The sequence below is a fragment of the Dama dama genome, chromosome 19 (genome assembly GCF_033118175.1).
Source record: "Dama dama isolate Ldn47 chromosome 19, ASM3311817v1, whole genome shotgun sequence".
Classification (NCBI taxonomy): Eukaryota; Metazoa; Chordata; class Mammalia; order Artiodactyla; family Cervidae; genus Dama; species Dama dama.
The window spans coordinates 43714066-43726461 of record NC_083699.1 but is presented as its reverse complement, the minus strand read 5'-3'; the positions used below and the strand labels follow the sequence as shown (position 1 = coordinate 43726461).

At 36.9% G+C, this 12396-nt stretch overlaps 1 protein-coding gene across 4 annotated transcripts in view; it reads left to right on the top strand.

The window, feature by feature from the left end:
* FGF12 (fibroblast growth factor 12) overlaps nt 1–12396 on the top strand; it is a 412502-nt gene that overhangs the window by 378501 nt on the left and 21605 nt on the right. For all 4 annotated transcript variants that reach the window (XM_061166833.1, XM_061166834.1, XM_061166831.1 and 1 more), the window contains one exon: nt 5302–5500. In XM_061166833.1, coding sequence (XP_061022816.1) covers nt 5302–5500 — 199 coding nt within the window. The remainder of the gene's footprint in view (nt 1–5301; nt 5501–12396) is intronic.

Here is a 12396-nt window from a genome sequence, read left to right as displayed (position 1 = left end):
AAGTTAAAAACTTTCAATGATTTTTAAAAATACGGATACATGTTATTTGTTTTAGTTATAGTGGGAACAATCTGTGTAGGATAAAGCTTAATTTACAGTATAAGGTCCTGGATGCTGGAACAAATATAATCATCTATGAAAAATACAGGGCTTCCCAGGTGACTCAGATGGTAAAGAATCTGCCTGCAATGCAGGAGACCCCTGTCTGATTCCTAGGTTGGGAAGATGCGTGGGAGAAGGGATACACTTACCCACTTTAGTATTTGGGGGCTTCTCTATTGGCTCAGATCTTAAAGAATCCACCTGCAGTACTGGAGACCTGCGTTTGATCTCTGAGTCAGGAAGATCCCCTAGAGAAGAGAATGGCTACCATTTCCAGCATTCTTGCCTGGAGAATTCCATGGACAGAGGAGGCTGGCAGGCTGCAGTGCGTGGGGTTTTCAAGAGTCGGACATGGCTGAGCGACTAAGCGCGCACACACACATGACAAAACACAGAACTAAATGTCTAGTTACGTGATTGATTCTGTTTTTCTTGCCATAAGAAAAAAATTTAAGAATAATAGTGCATTGAAGTTTTTTTTTTAATTCTATAAGTGCATTTACATCATGCTTTCAGAGCCATCATCTTATTTTCCTTAAAATAACTTACAATCGAAAATATTAAATTCAAAGAAGTTGAACCACTTAACTAAAGTCCCACAGCTAATACGTATGTGTCTGGAAGTAAAACCCCAATTTTCCTATTTCAAGTATAAGACTCTTGATTTCTCATTACACTAATAGTGTGGTAGTCACAAGGATGTAAATTCTTTGATGCCCAACTTTATATTGAAATGAAAATTGTGAACATATTGTAAAGGTTGCACTTAGAATGACTGCCCAAGTTAGTTCAGTGTTCTTAAGGCTTTCCTCCCATTTCTAAGAGAGTGGCTCTGCCCCCACAGAAGTGCCTGCCTGAAGCTTTTGCCATTTTTTTTCCCTCCTGAAATGTTCCCCTGCCCCACCACTGGCCAGATATTATCACTGGCTTATTTCTGAATTTTGACTCTGAATCGCCTCTTTATAATTTTAAATGGGATACTCCACTTGACTTGTTACATCTGATTATGACCTGGAGTGCTCTGTCTGGGATCTCCATTTGCCAGCTCAGAATTTTAAGGCTCAATCTGTGCCGCAGGCTTAATTACTGGCTCATGCCCCAGTATTTTAGTCCCTGCCCAATTTTCTGGACTTTTGCTTTTCTGGGAGCTGACTTCAAACAGTTTTGAAACTAAATGGAAACCTAAATGGAAACTCACTATTTATTAAATAGAAGTATGTATGAAATACAACGTAGTAACTATACCAGGTGGGCGTGGGTTTAATGATGACTTGCCTCCAATCCACAGCTTGGCACCTAAAGCAGTCTTGGCAAAATAGGAACGAAGCATTGTGTGGCACTGGGGAGAGTACTGAACTGGTAGCCAGAGTCCAGGTTCTAGCCCAGGGCCTGGATATGCTGCTAATATCCTACAACTCATAAAACAATTATTTCATTATCATGGGCTTCCATTATTTTGTTAAATAAAGGCAGCAAATTGAACTATCACTAAGCAGCTTTCTATCTATCTCCAAATTTTCATATTTCTCTGAATTAAATAGGTATTACATGTATGATAAGATGTATTTACACACAATTCCTTGCCCCCTATATTTCTCCTAATTCCTGCTATAAGGTCTGAGATCTTATATGTAGAACTTATTCATTGAGTTTTGAAGAGTCCCTTAGCATCTAGGGTTCATTAGTATTGAACAAAAGCTTTGGGATTATTTGGATTTGTTTTTTAAAAATAGAGCTAGTAAAATCTGTAGTGAATTTTTAGCTTTTTCTAATTCTTTTTAACCTAGTACTAGAAGGAAGCCAGGACTTTTAATTTATCTTATAAATTTAATTTGAATCACTTTGATTCCCATATTTAACAATTGTTAAGCTCTGTCCTAATAATATTGAGACAGTATCATAAGAGAGCCCATTGTCCAGAGCAAAGGACTATAATTTAGGATGTTTTGCGTTGCCAGACAAGGAATATACTATAGTTTCATCTTCCCCCCTCACTCTCTCTAGTCACTTCATTGCTCTGATTCTTTCTTTTTTATTTATGATTCTTTCTTTTTTTATTTTATTCTTTCTTTTTTAATTATTTATAATTCACCTACCCTAAAATGCATGTTTTTACACTATATTCTTCAATTCTTTTCCACAAAGTTGTGCAGTCTAATCCCAGGATACATTTTGTCTCTCCAAGAAAGCTGTCATTTCCCATTTACCCATCTCCTCAGCTTTTGGCAGCCACTAATCCATGTTTTGTCTCTGTATTTGCCTGTTCTGTATGTTTCATACACATTGGATCATACAACATGTGACCTATTGTGTCTGGCTTAATGTTTTTGAGATTCATCTGTATTGTCACATAAATCAGTACCCTATCCTTTTTAAAGGCTAAATAATATTTCATTTTAAGGATATATCACATTTGTTTATCTGTTTATCCATTAATAAATGTTTGAATTGTTTCTACATTATGAATAATGCTCCTATGAATATTTGTGTACAAGTTCACATATGCACATATATCTTCCTTTCTCACAGGTACATACCTAGAAGCAGAATCACTAGATCATGTGGTAACTGGATGTTTAACCTTGTGTGGAACTACCAAACTATTTCCCACAGCTGCTGCATTATTTACATTTTTACCAGCTAGGGATGAGGATTGTAGTTCTTCTAAATCCTCACCAGTACTTTTCATTATGCACCTTTTTTGATATAGCCATCTTAGCAGATATGAAATGGCACCACATAGTCAATTGTTTCTCTGATTCTTAAGCCACTAAGTTTACTTAAAACTGAGAATGTTCTGTGACATCATATTTTTATTATCAATATAATAATTTTTGTTGAAATATTGTTATTTTAATAAAACCACCTTTCCATTTCCCTTCTCATATGTTTTAGTCTCATTTTTTGGGCCTATAATTTTTGAACCATTTAAAATGAACAGAATCCCAAAGAACTAAACAGACATTTCTCCAAAGAAGACATACAGATGGCTAACAAACACATGAAAAGATGCTCAACATCACTCATTATCAGAGAAATGCAAATCAAAACCACAATGAGGTACCATTACACGCCAGTCAGGATGGCTGCTATCCAAAAGTCTACAAGCAATAAATGCTGGAGAGGGTGTGGAGAAAAGGGAACCCTCTTACACTGTTGGTGGGGATGCAAACTAGTACAGCTGCTATGGAAAACAGTGTGGAGATTCCTTAAAAAACTGGAAATAGAACTGCCATATGACCCAGCAATCCCACTTCTGGGCATACACACTGAGGAAACCAGATCTGAAAGAGACACATGCACCCCAATGTTCATCGCAGCACTGTTTATAATAGCCAGGACATGCAAGCAACCTAGATGCCCATCAGCAGATGAATGGATAAGAAAGCTGTGGTACATATACACCATGGAATATTACTCAGCCATTAAAAAGAATTCATTTGAACTAGTCCTAATGAGATGGATGAAGCTGGAGCCCCTTATACAGAGTGAAGTAAGCCAGAAAGATAAAGACCACTACAGTATACTAACACATATATATGGAATTTAGAAAGATGGTAACGATAACCCTATATGCAAAACAGAAAAAGAGACACAGATGTACAGAACAGACTTTTGGACTCTGTGGGAGAAGGCGAGGGTGTGATGTTTCGAGAGAACAGCATCGAAACATGTATATTATCTATGGTGAAACAGATCACCAGCCCAGGCTGGATGCATGAGACAAATGCTTGGGCCTGGTGCACTGGGAAGACCCAGAGGAATCGGGTGGAGAGGGAGGTGGGAGGGGGGATCGGGATGGGGAATACATGTAAATCCATGGCTGATTCATGTCAATGTATGACAATAACCACTACAATACTGTAAAGTAATTAGCCTCCAACTAATAAAAATAAATGGAAAAAAAGAATAAAATGAACAGAGTCCTTTCAGTGGTTTCTTTATCACTAAAGACCTTCATCTGTCCACATAGATGCATCACTGTAGCTCTCTGCAGATAAATCTACAGGATTAGTCTGGAGGAATCACCTCCAAGGACATGATTTTAACAGCTTTAGTCCTACATATTCCTCAGTAACTTAACCGCATATGAAATTGCATTAAATCACTGCCATCTTTGATTGAAAGAGTTACAAGGAAGAGATTCCTCTAGTACTTAGTGAAGACAACAGTGACTGTTGTGAATATGTTTGTCTTATAGAGTTCTTGTTTACTTGAAGGATTGTTTACTTGTTTACTACTGAAGAAGATGCAGTCACATTTGCTTTTCTTCTGTTTCTCTTTGAAGGGGAGAAATTTCTTCTTTCCATGAAATGCATTTTGTTCAGTTGGCTTGTTAGAATTTAATTTAATTTTATTGATTGTAAAATCTCATTATAAGTCCCTGAACAAGACTCAAGTAGAAAAGGTGAACTAGAGAGGCATAAAAAGTGAACTTGAGATTATGAAGCAATAAATACGAGTTCTGGCATGGATGCAGTTATTTTGTTGTTGTTTAACTTTATATTAATCATGTAACCTTTTGTTGGTCACTTATCAAGTGATAGAGATGAGGTAGAGGACTACTAACATTCCTTTTTTAACTAAATTGCTCATTCTATGTTTCATTAGAGATCAAACAATGTAATAGTAATATTTTCCTGGGTATCTTTACCTGAAATCTTGATTAGTAAGTAAAAAAATATTTCAAAGAAGTGAATCAGAAAGTTACTGACCTGAAGAAAACAGCTAGTATACTAGCAATTTTATGTTATAAGCTTTGGCTGTTTAACAGATTTATGAATATATAGGGTTCTTCCTTGAAAACCATCTGCTCAAGCCTGCATGTGTGTGGTTGTGTTATATTTTGACTTCCAGTGTTACATTTTACATGCTAAGGGCCACAAAAATGCATATTAACCATTCTCTTAAATTTATAAACATTGTACTGAGGTCTAATTTTGGACTTGAGCACAATATTGAATGATATTAGTTTAGCCCAAGGAATGATTCAAGCTTGAACAATTGTGTTCTGTGGAGTAAAAAAGTTGTTTAGAAAGGAAATCTTGTTTCTTGATTTTGTGTGAGAAGTCTTTACAGAAATTACATGCAATTATTTCTCATTTTTTCTGAACAGAGGGCCTATATTTCAGGCTTATTGCTGACGTATTATTAAAAGCTTTCTCTCTTTTGTATTTCTTCTTTTTTATCTTTCTGCAGGATGTTTTCACTCCAGAATGCAAATTTAAGGAATCTGTGTTTGAAAACTACTATGTGATCTATTCTTCCACACTGTACCGTCAGCAAGAATCAGGCCGAGCTTGGTTTTTGGGACTCAATAAGGAAGGTCAGATTATGAAGGGGAACAGAGTGAAGAAAACCAAGCCCTCATCACATTTTGTACCAAAACCTATTGAAGGTATGCGCTGAGCTTCTTTTCTTTAGACCCAGATCTGTGTGTTGATGCCAGTTCTGCTCTTTGTCCTTTCACTCAGGGGAGATTGTTTTTAATGCAGCAGATTAGAACAAAGATTCAGAAAATACAATAGTACTACTTCCTATCAAAAAAAAATCTATTACAAATACTTGGCACTTAGAGAAAAACTGCTTGAATATAGAGGCTAGAATTTCCTGAAAGTAGAAAAATAGTAGCAGTGACCATTTGGAATATAATTTCTTTCTTTAATGAACTCAGTGATTTAATTTCTCAGGCTATACTCTTGGAAAACCAATAATGCTATTATTAGTGCTTTAAAGTTTTATCAAGGCTTTTAGAAATATGTTTGTATCCTAATTGCTACATTATCATGAGCATTTTACAATCTGATGTATTCATTTTTCTTTGTATTTTTTAAAGAAAGAAAATATTCTGTTTACTGTGATATTATAGTTTTTACATTTTATCTTTCCCCACTGAACCTATGCCTTCCCCTCCCTTGATCATTTAATATGGTGCTCATCTATTTCAGGTGATGAGTGGACTAAGTAATTTAATGCTGAGGAAACCCCCATTTTTGGCAACTTGTTCCCTAAGTAGGATAAACACATACCACAGGAGTAACCACACATGTACTATATTCAGTCAAGCTTTTTAATACAAGCTAAAAAAGCAGTAGTGGTCTAGACATTTACCAATACACACTCTTCTCTAGAAGTCACATTATAATCACTTAAAACATTAGTTCATCTTCCTTATCTGAAGAAATGAGAAAATTGAAACACTGCATTGCTATTCTGTGATTTAGCCAGGCTTGCTGTCCCATATCTAGAAGGGACAATGTAGGGACACAGTGCCTGCTATAGATCCCAAAGGACTATAACCATCAGCAAACATTTGGTAAATCAGTACCATGTTCAAAGCTCTGGGGGGAAATGTGACATTCAAAGCTTCTAGTCCCTCTCAAACCTCCCCTCACACACTGTGCTTTTAACCACACAAAACAGAACTTTCTTCTGTTCTACATTTTTTTTATGTTTATAATATGTTTTTACTATTTTGGGCCTTATGTAGGTATTTTGCCCTTCTCTCTCACAAAATTCTATTCATGTGCCTGGGAAATGCCTGTCAGACCTTGTAAAACATTAATTCAAGGAGTCAGTGCTTCTGTGAGGGCCTCCCTGACTTCCTTCAAGTAGAATTAAACACTCTCTTCCCTTATTATTGTATCTTGTTCTCTCTGCTAGAAATTATCACATTGTATTAAATCTGTCTCTGTCTCTTATGCATGATTAGATTACTTTGTTTACATTTTATTTCTTTTTCTTTATTAGAGTATAATTGCTTTGCAATGTCGTGTTAGTTTCTGCTGTACAAGGAAGTGAATCAGTTCCCTCTTGCAGCTCCCTTCTGTACCCACCCCCCATCTCACCCTTCCGGGTCATCACAGAACATGGAGTTGAGCTCCCTTCGCTATACAGCAGCTTCCCGCTAGCTCTCTATCTTACATATGGTAGTGTATATATGTCAATCCTAATCTCCCAGTTTATCCCTTCCCCTTCTCCTCCTGTGTCCACATGTCCATTCTCTACATCTGCATCTCTATTCCTGAAAATGGGTTCATCTGAACCATTGTTCTAGATCCCACGTATATGCATTAATATGCAATATTTGTTTTTCTCTTGCTGACCTCACTCTGTATGACAGACTCTAGGTCCATCTACATCTCTACAAATGACCCAGTTTTGTTCCTTTTTTATGGATGAGTCATTCCGTTGTATATATGTACCACATTTTTATCCATTCATCTATTGTTGGGTGTTTATATTGTTTCCATGTTTTGACTATTGTAAATAGTGACATAGTGAACAGTGGGGTACATGCATCATTTTGAATTGTGGTTTCCCTAGGGTATATGCCCAGTAGTGGGATTGCTGGGTCATATGGCTTGCTTCTGGGAAGGAAAGCTGTGACAAATCTAGACAGCATAGTAAAAAACAGAGACATCACTTTGCTGACAAAGGTCCATATAGTGAAAGTTATGGTTTTTCCAGTAGTCATGTATGGATATGAGAGTTGGATCATAAAGAAGGCTAAGCACGGAAGAACTGATGCTTTCGAACTGTGGTGTTGGAGAAGACTCTTGAGAGTCCCTTGGAGATCAAACCAGCCAATCCTAAAGGAATCAACCCTGCATATTCATTGGAAGGACTGATGTGAAAGCTGAAGCTCCTGTCCTTTGGCCGCCTGATGGGAAGAGCTGGTTCACTGGAAAAGACCCTGACGCTGGGAAAGATTGAAGGCAAAAGCAGAAGGGGGCAGCAGAGCATGAGATGGTTAAATAGAATCACTGACTTAATGGAAATGAATCTGAGCAAACTCCAGGAGATAGAAAGGACAGGGAAGCCTGAAGCACTACAGTCTATGGGGTTGCAGAGTCAGACATGACTTAGTGACTGAACAACAATAATGGCAGTTCTATTTTTAGTTTTTTAAGGAACCTCCATACTGTTTTCCACAATTGCTATACAGATGTTTGATTTTTCCCATATCTCCTTGTATCTTGTATAATATCTGACATATTGTAGAGAGATATTCAATAATTACTGTCAATTGAATAAGTGAACAAGTGAATGAACAGTTGAATGCATAGATAAATACAAAGACAAGGAAGAACTATATGCTCCAGAAAACTTTTTCATGTTTTTGGAGATACTAAGTATGTTTACTAATGACAGTAATTTAATATAAAAAGTGATGTATTACATGTTGCCAGAAATGATACTGAGGTTTATAGAAAGAGCCAGAACTTCCACCAAAGGGAAGATATTGCAAAGTTGTTATTTAAACACATCTTCAAGGCTAGGACAGGTTCAGAACATTTGAGATAGGAGGTAGGGATTAGGCAGACAAAACCACTCCAGGTGCAGTATGAGTAAACTATTAAAACTATTGAACCATTTTTATTTGTACATTTAAGTTGATTTTTTGTTGTAATAAAAGTAGTACATGCTCATTAACAATTTTGGAAAATTCATGAAAGCATAAAAGTAAAAAAAGTCCATGTGTTTTATTTATTCCTTTTATAGTTAATGCATTTCATACCCCGCCCCCCAAAAAATGAAATACCTGTAACCAACCCTCCTAATCATGACTTCTGTCTGCACTGTAGCTGGAGAAGCCTTTTCTTGGGTATGAATGACCATGTACAAATTTCTAACAGCAGTGTATACTATTACCATGTTCTGAGTTTGAGAGCTGCCTTAATTCTTCATATTTGCTGCATTTTAAGTACAAATGTGGAAAAGACAAACAAGCATTCCTTGTTGTAAATGTTAGAATTAGATTCAGTTGTATACAACACAAAACCCATGTTCAGAGCAGCTTAATTAAACAAAGTGTTATTGTCTCACTAGCCAAATATACAAACCTGCTGTCCAGGACTGGATCTATGGCTCTGCAATTGTTAGGGACCAACCCCTTTCCCTTCACAGCTTCACCTTCCATCCTGTGTTTAGAAGATAGGCAGTGTTAATAAGGGGTTACAAAGGCATCTATTCAGACAGATGGATGGACTTGATATTTAAACCCATTACCATGTGTATTGCACATCACCGTGTACTTACTCTCCCCTGGAATTTTAGACAACAGCGCAGGCTTCACCATTCCTAGTTTTGCCCTTTCAAAGCATTGTTCACACCACAGATAAGTAGCTTCCCCAGATTTAAATTGTCTTGATGGTGACTTCCCCCTTTAGCTTCAAATGTAGAAGCCAAATACTCTCTGACAAAGAACTAGAGACAATCTCCTCCTTTTCTCCTCCCTCTTCCTTCAAAGAGCTCATTGCTCAGTTCCTGCAGGTGGTTGGATATTCAGAATCAAATTTCTTCCTCCTGAAAAGAATGTGAGTGCTTTCCAAGAGTTAAGGTTCAAGTGAGGTTGAGTGAGAAATATATTCCTAAAGTGAAATTAGTAAGTATCAGTTAAAAGTCACTGCTACAGAAATACTAAATTTGAACTAAAAGAACATTTACCAGTTTCTACTAATTTATTTTCTAGTGGGGAGATAAGACTAACACAACATACACATACCTTTACTTACACACCTTTAGGACAGTTACAGTTATCCATTCTGCCTGTTAGAACTGTTGCTTTAAATTAAATCTGAATAAAGTTCCAGCAGTATAATATAGATCATAGTTTCCCAAGCATCAGTATCAGAACCACCTGGAGTGGTTTTAGAAGCTACCAACTCTTAGATCAAATCTCCCAAGTATTCAGATTTTATTGTCTAAGTAATTTTGATGGCAACTAGGTTTGAAATTTGGTGTTCTAAACTGACCTTGGTGTTGCTATGTTCGTTTTGATCCTATCTGGCCATAGGAAATTATTTAAATATATTCAAATTATTATGATCTATATATTTTAAAAGTCTAATCTAATATGGCATCTGGTCCCATCACTTAATGGCAAATGGGAGAGAAAGTGGAAGCAGTGACAGATTTTATTTTCTTAGGCACCAAAATAACTGTAGATAGTGACTGCAGCCATGAAGTTAAAAGATGTTTGCTCCTTGAAAGAAAGGCTATGACAAACCTAGACAGCTTATTAAAAAGCAGAGACATCATTTTGCCAACAAAGGTCTGTATAGTCAAAGCTATGGTTTTTCCAGTAGTCATGTATGGATGTGAGAGTTTGACTGTAAAGAAGGCTGAGCACCAAATAATTGATGTTTTCAAATTGTAGTGCTAGAGAAGACTCTTGAGAGTCCTTTGGACTGCAAGGAGATCAAACCAGTAAATCTTAAGGGAAATCAACCCTGAATATTCATTGGAAGGACTGACGCTGAAGCTGAAGCTCCAGTACTTTGGGTACCTGATGTGAAGAGCCAACTCACTGGAAAAGACCCTGATGCTGGGAAAGATTGAAGGAAAAAGGAGAAGGGGGTGGCAGAGGATGAGATGGTTGGATGGCATCACCAACTCAATTTGAGCAAATTCTTGGAGATAGTGGAGGACTGCAGCTTGGCATGCTGCAGTCCATGGAATCACAAAGAGTTGGACACAACTTAGAAACTAAACAACAATAAAAAATCTAATATAGAGTTAATTCTCATTCTGACACCTTGGAATTAAATGTATTAAGCATTTTACATGTTTAGCTTTCCTACTCTATTAGGATGGTTGTGCATTAGTGCTAGGTTAAATTACTAAATGGACTTAATAGAGGTAATGCCAAATATTATGCCAAATTGATCACTAAGAAATTAACTTGATAGTAATCAATTAGACTTCAGGCTATACTACAAAACTACATTCATCAAGACAGTACGGTACTGGCACAAAGACAGAAATATAGATCAATGGAACAAAACAGAAACCCCAGAGATAAATCCACACACCTATGGACACCTTATCTTTTACAGAGGAGGCAAGAATATACAATGGAAAAAAGACAATCTCTTTAACAAATGGTGCTGGGAAAACTGGTTAACCACTTGTAAAAGAATGAAACTAGAACACTTTCTAACACCATACATAAAAATAAACTCAAAATGGTTTAAAGATCTAAATGTAAGACCAGAAACTATAAAACTCCTAGAGGAAAACATAGGCAAAACACTCTCCGATGTAAATCACAACAGGATCCTCTATGACCCTCCTCCCAGAGTAACGGAAATAAAAGCAAAAATAAACAAATGGGACCTAATTAAACTTAAAAGCTTTTGCACAATGAAGGAAATTATAAGCAAGGTGAAAAACAGCCTTCAGAATGGGAGAAAATAATAGCAAATGAAGCAACTGACAAAGAATTAATCTCAAAAATAAACAAGCAACTCCTGCAGCTCAATTCCAGAAAAATAAACGACCCAATCAAAAAAATGGACCAAAGAACTAAACAGACATTTCTCCAAAGAAGACATACAGATGGCTAACAAACACATGAAAAGATGCTCAACATCACTCATTATCAGAGAAATGCAAATCAGAACCACAATGAGGTACCATCTTACACTGGTCAGAATGGCTGCTATCCAAAAGTCTACAAGCAATAAATGCTGGAGAGGGTGTGGAGAAAAGGGAACCCAATTACCCTGTTGGTGAGAATGCAAACTAGTACAGCCACTATGGAGAACAGTATGGAGATTCCTTAAAAAACTGGAATTAGAACTGCCATATGACCCAGCAATCCCACTGCTGGGCATGCACACCAAGGAAACCAGAATTGAAAGAGACACGTGTACCCCAATGTTCATCACAGCATTGTTTATAATAGCCAGGACATGGAAGCAACCTAGATGACCATCAGTAGATGAATGGATAAGAAAGCTGTGGTACATATGCACAATGGAATATTACTCAGCCATTAAAAAGAATACATTTGAATCAGTTCTAATGAGGTGGATGAAACTGGAGCGCATTATACAGAGTGAAGTAAGCCAGAAAGAAAAACACCAATACAGTATACTAACACATATATATGGAATTTAGAAAGATGGTAATGATAACCCTATATGTGAGACCGCAAAAGAGACACAGATGTATAGAACAGTCTTTTGGACTCTGTGGGAGAAGGCAAGGGTGAGATGATTTGAGAGAATAGCACTGAAACATGTATATTATCATATGTGAAACAGATCGCCAGTCCAGGTTCAATGCATGAGACAGGGTGCTCAGGGCTGGTGCACTGGGAAGACCCAGGGGGATGGGATGGGGAGGGGAGGGGGGTTCAGGATGGAGAACGCAGGTACACCCATGGCTAATTCATGTCAATGCATGGCAAAACCACTAAAATATTGTAAAGTAATTAGCCTCCAATTAAAATAAATAAATTTAAAAGAAAAGAAGTTTTAAATATTAGAAGAAAATAGACTCTGC